The sequence below is a fragment of the Artemia franciscana genome, chromosome 21 (assembly GCF_032884065.1).
Source record: "Artemia franciscana chromosome 21, ASM3288406v1, whole genome shotgun sequence".
NCBI classification, from domain to species: domain Eukaryota; kingdom Metazoa; phylum Arthropoda; class Branchiopoda; order Anostraca; family Artemiidae; genus Artemia; species Artemia franciscana.
The window spans coordinates 2,372,025-2,394,797 of NC_088883.1; the positions used below are offsets into that span (position 1 = coordinate 2,372,025).

Here is a 22,773-nt window from a genome sequence, read left to right on the forward strand (position 1 = left end):
AGCTAAGAGCTCATATGGCACTTGTGACGAGGTCGGAAGAGCCGAGAGCTCATATGGTACGAGGTTGGAAGAGCCAAGAGCCAAGAGCTCATTTGGTACTTGTGAGAAGGTCAGAACCTAAAGAATCCTAAAGAACCTAATGAAATACCTCATTTTTATAATCTTTCAGAATTAACCCTCGCCCCCACTCCCCCAAAGAGAGCGGATCCGCCCTTCCAACTCCCCCGAATGTCACAGGATCTGGTCGGAATTTGAAATTAGAACTTTATAGCACAAGATCCTTCTAAATATCAAATTTAATTAAGATCTGGTTACCCTTTCGTAAGTTACAAATACCTCAATTTTAAATCTAAGCGTTTCCCATCATTTTAGGTCTCCCCACCCCAAACTTCCCCCAATGTCACCAGATCCGGTCAGGATTTAAAATAAGAGCTTTGAGCCACGATATCCTTCTAAAAATCAAATTTCATGAAGATCCAATCACCTGTTCGTAAGTTAAAAATACCTCATTTTTTCTAATTTTTCAGAATTAACCCCCCCCCCCCAACTACCCAAAAGAGAGTGGATCCGTTCCGTTTATGTCAATCATCTATCTAGGACTTGTGTTTATTTTTCCCACCATGTTTCATCCCGATCCCTCCACTCTAAGTGTTTTCCAAGTTTTAGGTTTCCCCCTCCCAACTCCCCGCCCCAATCACCAGATCCGGTCGGGATTTAAAATAAGAGCTCTAAGACACCATATCCTTCTAAACATCAAATTTCATTGAGATCCGATCACCCGTTCGTAAGTTGAAAATACCTCATTTTTCTAATTTTTAAGACTTACTCCCCCCCTCCCAACTACCCCAAAGAGAGCAAATAAGTTCCGATTATGTCAATCATGTATCTGGGACTTGCGCTTATTTTTCCCATCAAGTTTCATCCCGATCCCTCTACTCTAAGTGTTTTCCAAGATTTTAGGTTTCCCCCCTCCAACTCCCCCCAATGTCATCAGACCCAGTCGGGATTTAAAATAAGAGCTCTGAGACACAATATCATTCCAAACATCAAATTTCATTAAGATCCAATCACCCGCTCATAAGTTAAAAATACTTCATTTTTTCTATTTTTCCGAATTAACCGGCCCCTTCTCCCCCCCCCCCCCAGATGGTCAAATCGGAAAAACGACTATTTCTAATTTAATCTGGTCCGGTCCCTGATACGCTTGCCAAATTTCATCGTCCTAGCTTAACTGGAAGTGCCTAAAGTAGCAAAACCGGGACTTTAGGTTTTCCCCCTCCAACTCCCCCCAATGTCATCAGATCCGGTCGGGATTAAAAATAAGAGCTCTAAGACACAATATCATTCCAAACATCAAATTTCATTAAGATCCAAATACCCGCTGATAAGTTAAAAATACTTCATTTTTTCTATTTTTTGCGAATTAACCGGGCCCCCACTCCCCCCCCAGATGGTCAAATCGGGAAAACGACTATTTCTAATTTAATCTGGTGCGGTCCCTGATACGCTTGCCAAATTTCATCGTCCTAGCTTACCTGGAAGTGCCTAAAGTAGCAAAACCGGGACCGACAGACAGACCGACAGACCGACCGACAGAATTGGCGACTGCTATATGTCACTTGGTTAATACCAAGTGCCATAATAATTACACTTGACCAATGTTGTTATTATTCGCAATTAATCTTGCCGTTTTAAGTGACACGTGGCCAGACAAGTATTTGTTGCTATCTTTTAGGGGTTAAACCTCGATTAGTAAAAATCCCATTGGACAAGTAAACAAACGCACCCTAAAGGTCGACATGGAATGCATCCGCTTCAGTTTGAAAATCTGATTTGAAAAATCGTGTCTGGATTCACGCAGGAGTGGGAACTAAGAGCTAGAGTTTGTCGCAGCGACGCAAAAGTCTGCGTTTCATTGTAAACCTCCATCCGATTCTGTCGTGCGTCTGTTCCGCCAGACAAAAAATCGTGTCGGGATTGACGCAGCAGTGGGAACTAAGGGTTAGGCTTAGCCGCGACATGGGGCGCTATATCTTGAAGTCGTATCCAACGCATATGCAGTACACCCGGTAAACACAGATAAGAGAAGAACATTCGATTCAGTTAGTTTCAATGTTTCCATTCCAGGAATTTTCCCCCTATTTTAGGGATTTTTGAAGTTTGTTAGGGGCACACTTTTTCATTTAGGGATTTATACAAGTCTTTGGGAGTTTTTAATAAATTGTAGGGTTTTTTCTGAATCTAGTGATTTTCTACGATATAGTACATAGATTCAGTAGAAGCTCTTTTGCTCCTGGGGCATTTTTGTTGTACTTTGGTTATTTTTAAAATAAAACGAAAGGCACTGGTAATGTTACAATTTAAGTGTAGAAACTGAGGTTTATTTTTATTCTTAAAGATTCAATTATTCTGCGATAAGGTAGTTAATACATAAAAAAAAGTACATGGCACTAAATATACACTTAAATAACTTGTAAATAATCGTAATTGTTCACGTTTTCGGGCACCAAGTTTGAAATTTCCCGTGATTGCCTTTTTCTTACGACCACACCAAATGTTATGGGTCTTTAGAATTATGTTATGGGGGGTTTTCTCGAAATTAGGTCAGTTACGGGGGGTTTATTGTCGATATAATATATAGCAGATGGAATTAAGAAGACTTGAAGGGAGTTAAATAAGTGAGGAATTAGGACGAGGTGGTACTGTTAATAGTGCCCGATATGCTAGGTAATAGAATCGTCTTAGGGGTGGATGGGTGTCACTTTATCGTATAGATTCCCTTAAGAAAGTTTCTAAAGACCACGGGAATTTTGCCTGGTGTCTGGATTTACAAAAAAAAGACGATTAATAAACAACAGTTTTATTTCACAACTTACATACAAATTGTCTGATAAAGGCACTTCAACTTCCAAGACGGTAAATAAACCAAAAATGATATTTAATTGTCTCTCTTAGAACTAAACTGTCCTAAGCTATGTCTTGATATACTCACTAAAGGCTGATACTTTATCCCATCAAACCTAAAACTGGACTGTCGAAAAACTAAAACTTTTCCCCGCCACGAAAATTTTCGTTCATGCATGTATTCTGTTTTTCCGTGCTATTTGACATTTTCTAAAAGGAGTATCACGCCTCTGCAATATAAATAGTATTTTTGAATCTGATAAGACACTATCCCTTTATATAATTAACAAAAGTTTTCTATTAGTTATGTTTTTGCTCCAAGTCACGACTTTGATTCTCATCTTGATAACAGGGTTTTTTCTTACGAAGTGCACTGAGGTCACCCAGGCTGGTTTACTTTTTACAAACTATTTTTTTATCGTATTTATTGGCTAATGTAAGAAAGAATTTTTCTTCACTATTTCAAAATCAGATTGCAAAAGGAACAAATTTCCTTTTTTGAACAAAAAGGATTGCAAAAGAAAAATAGGGGGAATTGTTGGGCTGTATTTCACTGTGTGTAATTCGTTGCTTCGCCGAATATATTTACCAAATCAGAATATTAGAAAGGTTTTCATAGTCTAGCTGTCTAGGGTTCAGTTCCATTGGACGGAAATAGCCCTTTCGATTCCTAATGTGGAAATAAGATCTTTAGAACATAAAGATTCCATGAGAAAATTGCATTGAAAGAAAATGGAATCTCTTATGGTAGTATGTAACATCCCATGTTTACATCATCATTAAGTTACACGCATGTACGTGCCCTCCTAATTTACAGGTAGTTATCTCCGACGGGGGCCAGAAGAAACAAGTTACGTGTGAAAGCGTCATCCTTAACATAAGTAAACGTTCCCCAATTACGTAAGAACCAATGAAATCAGGAAGAAAAACACCTTGAAGAAAAAATTTCTTAGGAAACGTCCTGGGGTGTCTTGAAACGTCTTGAATCGTCTTGAAGAGAAATGCCTTAAAAAAATATCTGGAAATGTTTTGTTAGTCTTGAAAAACGTCTTGAAAAAAAAATTATAAAACGTCTTGCGATGTCTTGAAAAAAAGCGCCGTGAAGAAAAATAAAAAAACATTTTGAAAAAACTTCTTGCCTGACTAGTTGACTCTAACACGTCCTATTACGTAATAGTCAAAGCACTATTATGTAACAACCACAGGTAAACAAACCCTATTGCAAAGCAACCATAGAAAACAGTCCCTGTTACATAACAGATACTGCATCTCTTAGATAACATTCCTTATGACGTAACATGCACTGGCATCTCCTAGAAATCATTCCCTATGACGTAACAAACACCTGGGGCTTGAAGAAGCTTCAAAAAAAGGTCGGGACTGGGATTCGAAGTCATAGGGCCCCGATCAAAGCCATGGAGGCGTCACTGCTTGTATCGACACTGGAGTTTTTCTTATCAAACCTTTGAACTATTTGTAACAAAACTAGAAAGATACATTGTTTTGGAGTCATTGTTGATCGTCAATTTAAGTTCAGCACCAACGCAAAATTTATATCGTTGTCTCCCCTTCAATCTGTCGGAACGATCAAAAGAGCTATGTCGAGCAGACAAACGAGTGTATTTACGAAGTTCTACAAGGTACTAGTTTGTCCGCATCTAGAGATTGGAATATTGTTGGCGTCATCCTCCTTCAATAAAGGCAAGGAAATACTAAATAAATTACAACGAAGCGCAACCAAAACTGTCGAAAGCCATACGAAGAGTGTTTACGTCACCTAAAGTTTCCTACTCTCGCATACCGCAGGAAACATGGCGTCTGGCGACAAGATTCTGAAAATACAGTGGCTGCCGATTCGAAGGATACATTCAAGCAAATTTTTGGCAAAGAATTGCAACAACAAGAGTTCCTTTACAACTAGGAAGCTGTTGAGTCCTCAACCCAAATGTAGCAAGCAAACACATTAAACAACTTAAAAAGTCACAACATAGCATTGCGGGGATGGAAAATCATTAGATCCAATCCAAACTGCGTTTTAAGGTAATTAAAGAATCATATTTCCTCATCTTTTCCCCCACTTTTATATATTATAGGATCAGTTTTATCAATTATTATGGTAGGTTTTTTCTATTGAGCTTAGGGTTAAATGAGATCTTTAGAGGAATGCTCGGATAAATTGCCAAAAATATAGAAATAAAAGTAAAAATAGAGTCTTTCTGTTCTATGATGTCTCCTTTTGAGCAGCCGCTATTCTATACTTTTAACACACTAAAAATTTAATATTGACTTTTAATTGTTAAATTTATGTTTCGGTAGTGTCACAAATTCTTATAGATGGCGTATTACTGCCAGAAAATTTTAATATTTTGACAGGAGGACACCTGCTTATTTAATTCAGTCATAGGATAGATGTGAAAGAATGATAGTCATTTTCTAATGATAGAATAATAGGATACCTGAATGTGATGTGAAATGATATTGTAAGCAGCCTAACCTATTCAACTGTGTTTACACCGTCCTTTATGGTTGCTAAGTCTATATTAGGGGCTATTGAGAAGGAAGCACATTAAGAAAATAATTCTTACTTTATAGCCTAATATGCAGAATACTTGTAGGTATCATCTTTTGCATTCAGTATTGCTATATTTTACCCCAACACCCCTAATTTGCAAATATAGCCTTGCCCAAGTTAAATATTTTTACTACATTCTGCCATCCATCACTCTTGTTTTTCTGGTTCTTGCTCTGTCACAGTTGATCCAGTTTATGAGTACAGGGCAAAACAACTGATATTTGGGCTATCAGGAGAATACATTAAAAACTTTACTTTTGGCTATATATTGCCAAATTAAGGGGTGGGGGGTAAATCAATGTAGAACTAGCTACAAAATAACCTAGGCCTATGTTAGACTGGCTACTATGATTACGTAAATTATGAAGTAAGAATTCATTTCTTAACATATTCTCCTCTCAATAGCCTCTAACCAAGACCTTAACCCAGTGCATGAATAAATTCTTAAAGAAATGCTATAAAATTCTGAAAACAGCTTTAAGAAATCCCAAAATTTAAAGTACCCACATCCACTCCTTCTCCTTCTTGAGGGCCCTGAAATTAACCTACATGACATGTCTATACCTATTGAAATTTTGACAAAACAACATTTCAGTTACCAGTTGCTGTTTATCTGCCTTTAGTTCTGAAATTGCAATTCCTGTTATTTGAGTAGAATTCTGAGCCATATCTTTCAAAATTTAGGAAATGTATTTGCATATAGTCAGGCTATTTGGTGCTGGAGGTGAAAAGGTCTTTTCCGAGCCCTGTGATGTCATCAGTGGAGTATCGCAGGGAACTGTTCTTGGTCCTACACTGTTCAACATCTACATCAACGATATATTCAGCGAGGTGGAAAACAACTTGTCTCTCTATGCTGACGACTCAAAGCTATTTGGAGCAGTGAATATAAAATCCCTGCAAACAGATGTCCAGAAAATCCAGCTGTGGGCAGACAAATGGCTCTTATCATTCAATATAAGCAAGTGCAGCACACTACACTTTGGATCCTCAAACCCACGCGCCCAATACCATATGCATGAACATGCCTCCAACTCCGATTCACCCATCAAGACTAGCACAGAGGAACGCGACCTTGGGGTCATCATTGACAGCCTTCTCAAGTTCCATGCCAACACCATCAAGAGCGTGTCCCAGGCCAACACAAACTTAGGTCTGATCAAAAGAACAGTTACCAGCAGATCCCCACTAGTTTTCCTGAAACTTTACAAGGCACTAGTCAGACCCCTTTTGGATTTTGGCATGTGCGCTGCCTTCCCAACATACATAGGAGATGTCAGGCTAATTGAGGGAGTCCAGAGAAGAGCAACCAAGGCCATCACAAACCTTGGAGACAAACCTTATCAAGATCGTTTACGGGCTCTCAACCTCCCTACCCTTGTGTACAGGCGCAACCGTAGCGACATGATGATGACCCGCAAATTGCTGAACTCATCATATGCCAAGATCCTGCCCATCCACCCAGGCCCCCCACAGTGCACCAGAGGACACTCAAAGAAGCTGTTCAAGCAGTCAGTCAGAACCAGGGCCAGAAAAAGTTTCTTCACCAACAGAGTTGTCAACCCCTGGAATGAACTGTGTGAAGCAACAGTCTCAGCCCCCACCCCCAAAGCATTCAAGAAGGCACTGGACAAAGAGTGGGCCACAAAAGACTGGAAGTATGAGTGGGACATTCCGTCCTGCTCATACCTGCTATGAGACATCACCGATTCAACTCAGGATCATTCAACAGATCTACAGATCTTAATTTGCTCTGAAGTGCAAATTAAGGTAATTAAGGTAATATCTTTAAAACCTTATAAATTGGGATTGAGCAAATTTGTGAAGCTGAAAACGATTTTGTTGTACTTCATTCAAGCAAAAGATCTATTTTGCAAGATTTCACTTTTGTAACAGATATATTTTTAAAGGTCAGGACCCTCTAGAGAGAGAGGGAGTAGAGGTAGGTACTTCAAAAATACCTTCCCAGGACATACTTTAGCCTATAAACCCATCCCTGAAAGTTTCATATTCCCAACCTAACCCCTTTCCAAGATAGCAAGAAGTCACTAAACTAGAATTTTACCTAAATTACATATTTGCCATTATCATTCTTGTTTCAACTTAATACCCATAGGCTATAATATGATTTTGAATTAAAATGGACTATTTGTGTTGAGGCTCTTTCAGGTTAAGCACACATGGTTCTATTATAATGGAAAATTTTCCAATATATTTGATAGTTGGGAAATATATTGAATAGTACATTGGGAGAGTGGCAAATATATTGGAAAGTTGAACTTCAACTGAAAAATGGATTTAGATGTGTTTTATGCTTGTACATATGTTGGTACCCCATCTAGATGTTTGTGAGTATAGGGGTATTACTATTCATAGCGTTTTTATTATTTGTTTGCCTGTTATTTATTTGCCTGTGCAGGTGCCTTTCCTATTGGACCAATACACAGTTTGTTATCTTTTAGCAAGTTATGCCTGCCTAGAGTCTCAGGCAAGTTGACCCAAGATTTAAAATTGACATAGGACCATTAGATTGCCTGAAAATGAGAGGTAAACAAGGGACACTTACCTATGGTCTAAGGCAGGTATAAAGCAAGAATTTAGAATTGAAAAATGAGACCATTAATTTTACCTAGAATCAGAGACAAACAAGACTATAGTCTGGATATACATAGTATCTTTAGTTATAATTTACCACCCCCCTCCAACATTCTTCAAAAGTTTGAACTTTAAACTTTATATCTCCAAAATTTGAATTTAATATAGATATTATATCTATGCCAATTTGACAGCCTGTACTCACTTAAAGTCTTTGATTCAGGTCAATAGTTGCAGTTGCAGCAGTAGTAGGACTTTGTAAATAGGCCCAGTAGTAGTTTCACCATTGGCAGTTTTAACTTAATGCCCTTGGCCATTCCTAAGATATTGTAGATACAACATTTTGATAGCCTTGATGCAAAATAGTGTCTTTTGTCATCATATTTTCCCAAGCTCAAAAGTATATTCAATATACTTGTAAAAAGTTTCCATAGTAAAACTTTCTTGGAAATTGGCTTTATGTTGCTCACTAGCATTAGTTTTTTTTTATGGAGGCTTTTCCTGGTAGTCTTGGCATTGTGTCTATCAGTTGGGGTAACAAACTTTGAGTAAGGAGTAACTCCACAGAATTGCAACTGAAACTACCAATAGGATTTCTAAAACAGTTAATACATCCAAAGAACTGGCTTTTCATGTTTATTTTAAATTTATGAAGCTTCATGTTACCTATCAAAAGCTGCAAGCCTATGAAAATTTGCCTGATTTTCTAAAAAGGATTTTTTTAAAAGTCAAGCAACCTTAATGAAAATTACACTATGAGGTTCAGACTATCAGGCAACTCTGCTGAAGAGGTTTCAAGGTTCTCTACCAAAGTGTGAATTCTTCCCCAGAAGAACATCACACATGCCTATTTCTTTTTTTTTGCCAGGGATGATTTTATCAAACTAATAATCCAAGGAGACTGGAAGAGAGTTTGCTCTAATGGAATTTCAAAGTTTCAGTTCCATTTTTTAGTGACTAAAAGATTGTGCTGCAAGGAAGGGGCGTTTTCTGCCATTTTGTGATATCAAAATTTGGTTTAGCACCAAATAGGGCTGAAGTTGCTATTAATGGACAGTTCTGGCCAAACGATCTATCAGCATGAAAAAACCACATATTGAGCTTCCCAGTTAAAGAGAATGTAACATTGCATGGTGGCGTATTTGTTCCTGAAAGGTCAATTTTAAATAAATAGTAAATATAGACATTTACTGTCTTAATATGCAATTTAACTAAGTTAATTCACTCAATTTTTTATGAAGTCAGATTTAGTGCTATATAGACCTATTTGACCAGCTATTATGAAGTATGGACAGTTGGTCATTGTATTAGGTATGAAGGAGGACATCACCTGCCTAAAAGGGAACATTTCAATGCTGAAAATGTCTTAATTCTCCATGAGTCTTTGCGTAAGTATAGAAAAGGATGTGTGTGTAGGGGGGAGGGGTATCAGCTATTATGAAGTTGTGGGCTATTGTGTTGACGTGGAGGGGGTCACATACTTCAAAGAGTACATTTTATTGGTCAAAAAGTTTCATTGAACCTTCAGATAAATATATAATGAATTTTAGGGAATTGTTGTCTAATATCGTTTGATTCCCTTGGATATTTTATGCATGTGTATTTATTTTTGGTATTGGGGTTGGGGGAGGAGAGGTAATAGTGTCTTTTCTGTGAATAAAAGTACTGACACTAAATTCACTTTCCTATACGGTATATAGGTGAAAAAGGCAAGCCTGGGTACCATTAGCCTGGTCAGGGATTTGTTTGGTGGGGGGAATTGCTACCAGGAGTCTGTTTTCAGCGATTTAAAATTTCTTATTTTCTATTATTATACAATGTTTCAGTTGATTTAAATATTGAATTTTTTTTAAATGAAAAAAATTGATATTTTCATAGATGGAGGGGATTTCCTGGTTTGATCTGAAGTTTCTCTTCTCAAAGAGATGATCATCAGGATATTTTATGCTTAATCATTTTTTTTATCGTCCTGATCCACACTATTTTGATGACCCCACTCCCTTTTGGAACAGATTAACAAACGGTTTTTTTGACAACTACTTCTGAAAAATGTCAATTATGACCTTTATGAATGGCAACAACGATTTATATGTGCCATGTTTTTAACGCCTTCAAATAATATCAGTATTCAAAAAAGCTTTTATGAAAAAGAGTACGCGTCTTCAGTGGTATGGGGAAGGCGCTGACATAAATTTTATTTCTTCTGAAGGTTCTTTCATTTGAAGTTCTTCATGTATTTTCTGAAGTTTAGTTATTTCTGAATAAGGAGATAAGTCAAAAGTGACTGAAGGGCGACCAGCCCTTTCCTCACTACCCCTTTTAATACTCTCTCGCTTAAAAATGTAATTTTGAGATTGTCATTTTGTTCAAAATGGTCGAATGGTCCAATAACTGTACCTCCATGAATGATATGCCCCTACCGGCCCTGGGGCTTGTTGTATCCTGGGCCTCGAGAAAGACTAGTGGTGTTGAGACAAAAAATTAAGGAATGTTGAGGAGGATGTTGCAATAACAAAAAGATACTACATGTATAATAATAATGATTTATTTATGACTTCTATACATACATGGATGTACACAGAGGAATATTGGAAATAAATGAAAAGAAAACAGAAAAATATAAAATTGCACTTCTAACGAAAAGGACGACAATAAGTAGCTCATAATAACTCATGAATATGTAATAAATAGCTCATTAGGGCACAACACTAAAACACTCATAAAACATAAGGCATATACACTTATAATACATAACGCGCATAAATAGCCGTTTTATTAAAGCTTTGGCGACAAAACTATTTTTCTATTAAACAAGAAAATTAAGGGGGAAATTTATTCTATTTTCTCTAGATCGTCTGAGAAATCGATCTTATTGTTGATCCATTTTAACAGTAGTGGAATTCCCCAAAAAATATTTACAAAACTGGAGAAAGTACACGCGGATACACTTTTTACCACTTTTACTTAAAAACTTTAAAAATGGGACAATGAAAAATACATGAGGTGCAAACATTGAATTAACAAGTATTTGTTTATCAATACTCCCACTGCTAGTACTACTGCGGCTACTTCTGCTACTATGACTACGATCACTTTATCTGCGACAACTATTAGTGCAGTTACTATGGCGGCCACTACTACTCCTACTACCGCTACGATTATTACTACTACACTGGGTCTCTGCTACTATGACGAATAATATTACCACAATCACGGCTACTACGACTGCTGTTGCCATAATCACCAAAAATACTACGAATAATGCAACGACTGCTAACGTTACGTTTACTAATAGTAGGGCCACTACTACTGGAACTGTTATTACTATATCTATGATTGCGACTGCTACGATTGACACAAACATAACATAAAGGCAATGTCTATTAAAACCCGAACGGGAATTAATTTAAAAAGAACTTGTTTCTCAAAAGAAGCTTGTTAAAGAAAAGTAAAGAGCTAAACTAAGCCTACGACTAAGCAGAAATCATCCTTGTAAAACGAACTTATATCACTATAAATAAATAAGAGAAACCCAAAAAAACGAACAGAAATTACAATAAATAATCAAATCAAACTTAAAACTAGTAGCGGATTCAGGCCTCATAATTCAGGGGGGGGGCCAAGGTATACCTTAGTAGTGTTAAAACATAAATTAAATTAATGACAAATGTAAGAAAAACTGAGGGGAAAGCGTCTGCCCCCCCTCCGCCTAGTCCTAGAACCATCATTGCTTAACCGAAAGTTCCCCAAACAGGAGTAGGACTAACACATTTTGCTGAAAAAAATAATTGAATTTTAACACACACTTTATTAAGGCCATAAGAAAATTTTTAGCGTTTGAATCCAGAGTTGAAATTTAGAATAAAAATCACTGAGTTAGGGGTGGGGGCATGATTGGGTAAAACTGGTGCAAACAGTATTACTGGCTTTCTTATAAAGTGAATATACCACTCGATGCCTTTTTTAATGCTGCTTACAAATATAATAATCGCTTCTACCGCAAATTCAGATTTAAGCACTTTTTGACCTCTTAAAAATGACCTATATATGGGGTCATTACAAATCTGTAATAGTTTAGAAACAAATTTGGGCTATATATTTGCACATCAGGGGGGTGGGGGTAAAGCATAGCATATATTAAATACGTAAACTAACCATTGCTGTTTTTTTTTAATGTGTTTGTGCACATCGAATTTTAATGAGAAGAGAAATCACCAGTGCAACAGCACAAACACACAAAAAAAAAACAGCAATGGTTAGTTTATGTATTTGATCTTAAACTTTAACCAGAAAGTCTAAAACCTCTAAAACTTTACCAGTTTTACCCATGATTGTTACAGCAGATTAAAATAATAAACTTTTTAGAAAATTATCATTAAATAAATTTTTCAATTGAAAAAAAAAACAAATTAGTTTTTTTGTTTAACACAACCTAAAAAGAAGATGCCATCAAAATTAATCACTTATACAGTTCAACCCCTGTAGACCCAGGATTTGTTACCCATGAAAAAAGTAGTGTTATTGCAAATAGATGGATTGTGTTGCAATCAGATTGGTATTTTCTCCAAGTACCTGTTGTTACATTCTATTTCAGTATACATTCAGAGTCTCTTTGAAGTAAGTGACCAAATTTTCTGTCTTGAAGCGATTTTGTTGTTGTAAATGAGGTAGGTGGGTAGTTTTGCTGTGGTAGTTGAACAAAGTGCTGCGTGATGTAATTGGTTCAGTGGATACTTGTGTGCCAATCCGTAACTCTATGCTTCGTAGCTCTTTTCGCTAATTGGCACAATTCGCCTGTCAACTATGAATCTTATTACTTGGACCGATGACTATTTCACATTGTATCATAGAACCTTACGTTACGTAATCTTAAGCAGTAAGTTCTGCCTGAGCCACATTTGTCGGTAAAATAAAACTTACGCACGACTACAGCGCCAATTATGTTCGCCTTTCATAATTTCTTGACCGACAAATCATAGTCAAGGTTTAAAGCATTCTTTTTAAAACTAGAAAAGATGGAAACTTAGAACAGTGGTTCTTTTATCTTTGAGAGGAATCTGACAAAGGTTAAGAAGACACAGTGATTTGTGGGACACAAATTAGTTTTGGTCCAAATTCTTTAAACTAAATTCTTGCAATTTAAATTTTCCGCTTTTAAATACAAGTGCGACGCTAAAGTCAAGAAAAATACCATGTCTTTCATGAAAATTGTTTTTTTTTTATCAACAGATGTGACTACGATGTGAATCGGGCACAACATAGACAATTTCCACTATTTTTCCACCATCATTCAAATATGTTCCTAGAACGATGGGTACGTTACGTAAGCTTAAGCAGCAAATTTCATCCACAGCATAGGAAATGCCACTATTTTTACACTTTCAAACAGAGGATAGCCTAGTAAGACCGATAGCTTTTTTACACTACGTCGTATAACCCATTACACTAACATTACGTATATTTTAGCAGTGAATTTTGTCCACATCATAGGCATTAGATGGACTAGGCGTATTATATAATTAATTGACCTGTTTGGGCCTTTGGTAACGTGTACTGACAAGCAACAGCAAATCAACCGGATTGTTTTTGATAACAATTCAAAATACCATCAAAATTTGCTAGTTTGCACCAAAGAGTATGGGTATGAGACGAAACTTGTGCTAGTGTTGACAAAAATACTACCAACATCATCTAGCCTTTGACGACGCCTGAGATTTTTCCAAGCTCTGCAATATTTTTTTTTTCTCAGGAACTGAGATCAGACACTTACCAATACCCCTAATGCCACTTACCCTTACCTCCACCTGCACTCCCCCACCCCTAATGTGCAAATAAAAAACCAAAATTATATCTTCAGCAGTTTCCCACCCGTAACTTGTTTTTCAAGTTTTTGTTTCGTCACAGGTGATTTAATTTTAAGGGTCGAAACAAGAGATACACATTGCAGGAATAGCTGGGAAATATATAATTTAGGCTTAGGCTGTATATTTGCACATTGTGGGGTATGTGTTAAGTATAGCGGATCTGCATGAAAAATGTGTTAGCTACAATCATCGTGGATAATATGAAGCAAGAACTGTTTTATTAGGACTAACCTAACTTCACTTCTTGGGTGTGGTGGCTATAAGACACAAGTACCGAAAAAAATATAAGTTTCGTCAATTGCCAGAGGGTGCTGTTATTTTTTCGACGGTAGCGTCAGTTTCCACTCTTATAAGTTACCCACATTCTTTGGTTTGGACGTTTACTACTTTGTATTATTCGTCGCAGGATCGGTAAAATTTAGTACTTACTTAGGCTTTCACAGCAGCGTCTCTTCTATAGTATGCATTAGGATGCCAACCTTGAAAGCATGAATAATAATTCCTTCCTCAAGCTATCAAACAAAGACCTCCTTTTTTTCAACTTGAATTCAAACCCCCTTCAGACCGACTCATTTTTATAGCTATCGTTACGTGAAGGCTGTATCGGTAGTCGCCTGTTAGCTTTGCTTTTAGATGTAAATTTGGAAAATTTCGGCTCACTTCTGATAGGCCAACTTGGCAATTCTGTTTTGTGTAGAAAAGTGAAAAAAAGGAGAACTGGATTATCCTGTAGGCTTCAGTCAACAGCCCACTGAGATTAATAGGTAAGCTGTAACTTGATCATGAATTTTAGAGCAATAAAAATATTACACCCTTGTGATACTCAATAATTCATATAGATTAAAACCAAGTTTCCCTGAAAAGGAAGATTGATGGGAGTGAAAGTCATCTTCGAAGATTGGTCCCGTATTTGGGGGGACATCCTGTTTTTGACAACCCAGCTGCGTAACATTTTTAAAAATAATGTCCATTTTTTGTACTAATTTCTGATCAATCAATGTGAATGTCGTTAAACTAGTAAAAGTGTCTAAAAATTGTGCGGACAAGGCAATGGTGGCCGTTTTTTCTGGGGGAGGGGGATAAGGTGTACAAAATACTTATTTCAATAGGGATTTTTAATTTATAGTATTCTTAAGTTTCATACATTTACGAAAGGCCATATCCCTCCAATCTCAGAATGGCGATACCCAAACATTTGGCAACTAGCGTCATTATTTCTCGTCATGCGACTTTATCTTTGATCGTTTTTCAAACAGTCTTTTCAAGAAAAGGCCCAGGTTTTTATATTCACTCTCCTTCCCCCTCTCCTCCCCCCAAAGATATACGGGAATAGCCTTCGAGAATATAGTTCTTTTTAGCATAAGTCCCCTCCCCATTCTGGAAATCCTCTGAACCATCGAGTATGTTGGAAGTGGGTTTTCTCCCCCCCCCCCCCCTCTCCTAAATTTCAATCATTCTATGAGTTTTCTTTTAAATCATTTCAAATATTTTTCCTGTTTTAGCCTTTTTTCTTTTCTTTTTTGGCTTGCTCCTTCCCTTCTGAAATATAATTCAATAGCTTATTAAAAAAAAATTACCAGTTGACATCTTTACGTTTTTCGTAAGCCAATCCCACTCTTACTTGTTCCAGGGAGACGAATAGCCCAGCTTTAACAAAACGTTCTGTGTGAAATATTGAAAGGGTAAATTCCACCTTCTCGGGAAATTGTAAGCCAGTCGTGTTCTCGAGTCACAAGATTTTCACAAGTAAATTCTCCGTTTTTCGGTGACATTCTGCCAGAAAATGTAAAAAAAAATTAGTGATTTATTGCTATGTTTAAAGTACCTCTTGGTACTTAGCTGCTAGTGTAATAGCGGTAGTTTGTAATGTTGTCAATTTTCAACAACACATTTTTTTTTTGGCAAGATGTGAATAGGCTATTAAAACGACAAATTATTTATTCCTTTCGAAGACCGTTTTTAGTGAGAAGTTAATAAGAATGGAAACTGTGTTTTTGTTTTGTTTTATAGTGGTTATCTCACAATGAAAAAACAAAACAAGAAACAAACCAACAAATATGCCTGCTTTCAGCATCCTAATAACATGTTGACTTTTTCAGACCAAAACGATCTGTAACGACTGTAGAATAACCTGTTTTTGGACGAAATATTCTCTATTTATTTACGTTCTCATTTTCTGCAAAAATAAATTTTAGGGTATTTGCTTGACTATTGTCTGTCAATTTATTTATATGGGAAAAAGGGATGTGGAAAATAAAGCTATTCCCTGAAAAAAATAATGTCAGATTAATTTCAAGGCACTTGCTAATAATATGGAACACACCTAAGAAGTGAAGTTTGTTTAATCCTAGTGAAAGATAACCTTCATATAACCTTTAGTTTATATAATAATATAATTCGGACTATATATTCGCATAGTAGGGGGGACAGCACCCCTAACCTAACCCCACCCTCCCTAATGTGCAAATATATAGCCCGAATTGCACAAATCCATTGCATTCTGACTAATGCATGGCGTCATCCGTCACTTAACTGGTTTTTGAGATGTAACCTAACCGTAATTCTTGAGTGTGTTCCGTTTTATTAACAGGTACCAATTTAAGTTATTGCACTTACAACGTATTTTTGGTCTTCTCGGGGGAGGGGGTCTTTTTCCTCTATCAGCCCTGGCTGCATAATTGTTAATAAACAATAGAACAATGGGTTACATGCTAACATTTCTACATAAGGTACTCAAATAGGGTTATAAGTAAAACAGATGAATAAGCCCTTTAGTTCTGAGAAAAGGTGATGCTACATTCATCTGGGGGGGGGGGGTCAAAAACACTTTTAAACGACTTCTTCAGAATGAAACAGTGACCCGACCTGCCAAATGCTCCACAAAAGCAAAAGAGACTGTTCATGGTGGTTAATGATCATTAATTCTTTTAATGTTTCTTATAGACACCATAAGCAGTCACTGAAAATGGAGGGTGTTGACGGATTGGGCTTTTCGTAATCTATATATTAAACTAATCGATATCAGCGCTATACAAATGAAATATAGGAAAACGAGTATAGTATTTAAATAAGACAGTTGAAAAAACAACCTACCAAACTTTTAATAACAATAAAGGTTCAGCTTCCCACCTGGAAGCCATGAATAACAGAAGAAAAATATGTAAAAAACTAAATTAAACAGAAAATATAAATAAAAGGTAGAAAAAAAAAAGACACAGACGGAAACAAATAAAAATCACATATCGTGCTTGCATCGTGCCTGCGTCCACTTAGAAAATCTGTTTTTTACGGTAATATTGGTTTGTCTTCTATTGCATATGCAGATGACGTTCTTCTTGTTGCCCGGACTCGCCGTGGATTGCTTTCTAATTTTACTATATTAACCAATGAACTATCTAAGATTGGACTGTCAGTTACTGCGTCTAAATGCGAGTTCATTTGTTTTAATAGCCCTTATGCGGTCGCTCCATTCGTTGCTGGGACTGCAGTTCTACCATGTTCTTCTTTAGTTAGTTGGCTTGGTCTGTGTTTCGGCCCAACACTTTCCACTAGCCGTTCATCCCTAGTGAATCAAGCCGTGAAAAACCTACGCGTCGCTTACGGAAAAATATCCCCAAACAAAAGCCATTACAACCGCACCGGTTTGTGCATGATTTATAACGCTTATTGCGCCCCTGTGCTTTTGTTTTTATCAGGCATGGCTCATCTGTCTCGTAAGAAAACGACATACTCTACGTACAGCTTATTTCAGTTATTGTAAATTCCTCCTCCGGCTTCCTAGATGGCACCGAAACAGAAAAAAATAATTGCTCGATTTGGTTTAATAGATGTGCCTTCTCGGATTTGGTCTTCCAGTGATGATTTATGTAAAAAGACTATCAAATTTATTCACGTTTATGACCCTCTGTAGCCTTTTTTCCATATTGATACTGGTTAATTAGTCCATGTTGTCTTTTGTTAGTTTGAATTTTTTCTTCGCTGTTTATCATTTTTGTTTATTTATAATACTCCGTACTTTGTGTTTTTTATACTTTTACGGGTAATAAAGTTCATTCATAATGTTGAATACGACACCTGCTTGCCGATATAAATAGCACGAAAATCAATTAAAATCATGATTACTGTGGTGTTTTTCTGGTTGACTGTATCAGAATCACCTAACAGCAGAAATAGGGTTTTTAATGAAATATATATCAATTTACTAATATAAATACCATACTCATTTCTTTGTATTTTCATTTGTTTAATTTGTAAATGAAATGACAGTAGGCTATTGTTTAAGAAATTATTTATGATTTAAGCTGTAAATCCGAAAATGGAAAAAGTCGATGAGTTAAGGAAAGTGAGTTAGAAAGATCAGACTTTGTCAAGTCCAATCTGTTCTGCACCCTTTGTTTTCACTTATATTCATAGATACTTTCTTATTTTCTTATTTTTCTTATTTTCTTATTTTCTTATTTTCTGTCCTTTTTCTTATTTTCTGTCGTTTTTCTTATTATAGAGAATTTTTTCTTATTTTCTGTCCGTTTCTAAAACGCGTAATTTTTTTTTATATTTATTAATTTCAACTTTTTAATACGCCTTGCTTTTCGTTGACCTCGGATGGATTACCTAAAAGGACAGTTTAGTTAATTTATTGCGGTGCTTCCGCAAAAAAAGGTTCAGAATCAAGATATGAAGTAGTATATATGTTATTTTGTTATAGTTAACAGTGTATCCCAAGTTATGGGTTGCGACATGGCATCGGGTCGTAAAACTATTTTGCCGAATTGCAAAAAAAAGAAAATTCCAACGATTTCTTATATATTTTCTTTAACATTTGTTAGGCACTAGGATTAATGCAAAGTTGTGTATTTGTACTCTTTAAAGTAGCTTTATCCTGTAGCTTTAAAGTAGCTGTTCCTGTGTGTTAGGCTGCTACCTTTGCTCGGTGTTGGAATTCTTCCAGGGTAGGTTACTTGAAATTGACCTCCCGGCTTACGTATTTTCCGACTTTTTATTACAGGAACGAAACGAAGGAAAAAACCGTTACTTCATTTTCTAAAGTTGGAAAGTAATATGATTATTTTTTAATCACTTATTTTATTGTAATTATATGAAATTGCTCTGTGTAAAATAAGCAAACAAATAACTTAATTTTATATAATTTTTTAGCAATTTTTTTTTATTAATTGGGTGACGGAATATTTTAAAACTCATATCAGGCAGCAAAATTTTTGCCAGACAAAAATTTTCCTTGTCTAAAATTTAAACCTAATTTATCACGACCACAAGCAAGTGTTCTAATCCTTACGGTATTGTCTTGTATAATAGTATTTGCCATACCCAGTCACCTCTTTAACAAGTTGGAACTGGTCAGAAATGGCTCACAAATGTAACAAATTTATTTGAAAAACTACGGACATACAAGACGATGAGAAAGATGACTTTTAAGCTAGGCCTGGACAGGAGTTAAATTTGGCTTCGACATTTAGTAAGAAAAAGACTCAGATTCGAATTAATAAAGTTAAGTCCCAGGATAGTATCAAGTTGCCATCGGGGCACTTTTAGAGGCCTTCCGACCATTCTGTTGGGAATGGTTACTTTGACAAATTGCTTTTTAGTAAGTCAATGCTAGCGTGTTGACTATGGTTAGGTTAACTTTTCTGCAATGATTTGACCGATCATCTGTAAAGCAGAACATGTAGCACCTTCAAATAAAAAACTGCACTACTCATCTCCGATATCATGCCGTTAAAGGAATCAATAGATTATAAAGGAATCAATAGATTCCTTTATAAACGTGGGGGCCTTGTTTTTGTTCGTCTCTAAAACTTTAAATTGTACAAAATGTTTCCTTCGTTTTGGTGCCGTGATATGGTCGCTCTTAAAGTTGATTCCCTGGACGAAGGCCCAATGTCCTTTAATTTCTTGTTAAATTTTAGGAAGATAAAACGTAATGAGACAATGGTACTTATATATTATACCGCCAACACTCAAGTTTACGTTGTGTAAAACCCGAGAATAAACCGATATTATCTGTATGTATTTAGAAACAATTAGCCTACGCTCAGTGGAAAACAAGTGGCGGGTGACAGAATACATTGGAATTGTATATTTGGGCTATTTATTTGCACATTAGGGGATGGGAGTTAGGTTATCCCGCCCTAATGTACAAATGTATAGCCTAAATTTATTTCTAAAGTATCATATTTTCATCATTGTTTGGTATTTTTCATTAGGATTAATCTTAATTCACTTCTTGAGTGTTGGCCTTATAATACATAAGTACCAAGAACATGATGATCATAGTAATGCTACGTGCTGAATTTGCAAAAATTTAATCAGAGAAAAAAAGCCATCAAAGGAAGCCCAGTTCGTCTGCTACGGACTTCTAGTCATCAATCATGAATCAATAATAGCATCTCATTGGAGAGGTTCAATCAGGTGCAAATAAATATTTTCGGAGACTAACATATCTCATTTTTCCTTTTATAGATAACTTATTTGAAACGTCGATATTCCTAGCATATTATTATGAACCAGTCATTTTTTCTGTTCCTACTCGTTCCTGTGTTGTGTTTCTGCAATGACGAGGCAACTGTATCAGTCCCAGGGTTTGGTCAGATTATTGGGGTGAGTTTTGGTTGATTTTCTCTTATTTTGTTTTCTTTATTCTGGTGACTTCAATTATCATGGACGGATATGTAAAAAAAAAAAGCTAACCGTCTATCTAGTTTGTCAAAGAGTATTCAAGGAATCATTTCATCATAGAGCAGTAACTACTTTTTTTTCAAATATTTAGGGGAGGGTATATTTTTCCCCCCTACGGAAAAAAATTACCACTTCAAGAAACTACCCATTTAATATCATCCCTAGAATCCTATGTAAAATATACCTCCTCTCCTATGTTTGTTTTACCCCTGAAAGGGGTATATATTACTCTTGCCGCTAGGGTTGTATCTAGGATTTTTTTTTGTGGGGGGGGGGTACAAAAGAATTTTGTTCGGGGGAGGGGTTACATTTTTTAAAAAACGCATCAAAAATATGTTTATATTCATTTTTGTTACGTTTTTACGAGTCGGACAATTATTTTGGGGGGAGGGACGGAGGGAGCAACTGCATCAGTCTCAGGGTTTGGTCATATTATTGGGGTGAGTTTTTGTTGATTTTCCCTTATTCTATTTTCTATATTCTGGTGACTTCAATTATCATGGACGGATATGTGGGGGAAAAAAGAATACTAACCGTGTATCTAGCTAGTCAAAGAATTAACTGTTAGTTAGTTCTAGACTATCCAAGGAATCGTTTCATCACAAAGCAGTGACTACCTTTTTTTTCGAATATTTAGGGGAGGGGGGGAGCAATGCAATTTTAAAATGTGAAAAATTACATTTTTAGTCACCATCGTTTCGGGAGGGAGAGTAGAAACCTTCACTCTCGGTGTTTGTTTATGTGAAAGAGGATATGAAAGAACCTGCATGCTTGGCAGTTCTAAGCAAAGACATATGGACGTGCAGGAGGAGGAATATGTCGATACTGCAAGAATATAAGATTTTTACAAACTCTTTAGTAAACTATGGAGAATCCTTAAAAATCTTGTGACTTACGAAGGTCTTTTTGCCTTTCCGTTTGACTTGCATTCATCGGCACCTTGAAAATCCTCGGTTTTTTGGAAGAAATGTTATCATTATTCCTGAAAAGTGCTTAATTGAGGAAAGTTTCAAGCTTTGGCTTATGCTTTACGGTTTCTTGATAAATATGCTAAGTTATGCATACTCATACTTGAAACAATAGACTTTGAGCGCGGAAGTGTCAGTATGCTTTATGCCAATGAGATTTTCTTCTTTCCAAGTTCCTAGTACTTACATGATTTAAGGATCGAGACAATTTTTTTACTTTTGCACTTCTGAAAGTGTTTATTACCTATTTTCTTCCAAAATCTGTAGTTTACATACTTTTCACATGTCCATAGTTAATTGTTATCAATAAGAAGTCCATAGTTTGCGAAATGGTAGTTTACACATTTGACCAGTTTAGCAGTTCGGCTGTCCTATGCCAAGTCCTAAGATGGACTTTCCCTGTTTTCGACATACTGAGTCCCAATGGTAGAGACAAAATTTTTGTATTTGCTATATTTTCTAAGATGTAACCTAATATTTACATGGGGTAGATAGCTACACGTCGGAAAACTTATCGACGACGTTTTATATCTTCATCTATTTCTGCCCCTCCAAGAATGGAAAGCATTGCTGTTTTAAGACCGTCGCGAACGTTTGAAAAATGCAGACATTAGGTCTTGGTACAATGAAACCAAATTTCTACTACTAGCAACTCAATGCAACACCGTCCCAAGAAGTTTCAATTTCCATTAAGTTCTTCCTTATGACCTCCTGTAACCGCATTCAGGGACGATCTGGTTTTCGTTTGGCCCTTGATGGTGGGCTGAAAAGCACGATCTTTGGCAATTTGTCATTCTTCATCCGCAGAACGTGTCCTAGCCAACTCAACCTTCCTCTCATTACAGCCCCTGAAAGCAGGATAGAACCACATTCTTCGCACAGTTTACTATTTGAAAAACGGTTAGTCAGAGGAGTACCGAAAAGAATCCTGAGGAGATTCTTCTGCGATATATCTAACAAATCCCCCTTCATCTTTCCGAGTGCCCACATTTCAGGACCATACTTAATCAATGTCATCAGTGAATTTTCTAATATTCTAATCTTGGTTTTCAGACATATTTATTTTTCCAAACTCTTCAGCTATGAAATGGGTAACTCCGTACTAGGATTTGTTCACTATCTGTCACTGCAGTACATCTTAGAGTGCTACTTGTTCTGCCACGCAGGGGGCACTTTC

The 22,773-nt window shown here is 36.4% G+C and overlaps 1 protein-coding gene across 3 annotated transcripts in view; it reads left to right on the forward strand.

Moving 5' to 3' along the window:
• Window positions 1-5,225: 5,225 nt before the first annotated feature.
• LOC136040810 (cholinesterase-like) overlaps window positions 5,226-22,773 on the forward strand; it is a 90,437-nt gene continuing 72,889 nt past the window's right edge. Inside the window, exons 1-2 of one of the 3 annotated variants that reach the window (XM_065725141.1) lie at window positions 5,226-5,384; window positions 20,413-20,550. In XM_065725141.1, the coding sequence (XP_065581213.1) occupies window positions 20,452-20,550 (99 nt within the window). In that variant the 5' untranslated portion in view covers window positions 5,226-5,384; window positions 20,413-20,451. Of the gene's footprint in view, window positions 5,385-5,496; window positions 5,516-14,553; window positions 14,700-20,412; window positions 20,551-22,773 lie in introns of those variants that run through there. The other 2 variants (XM_065725143.1, XM_065725142.1) reach the window with 2 other exon arrangements.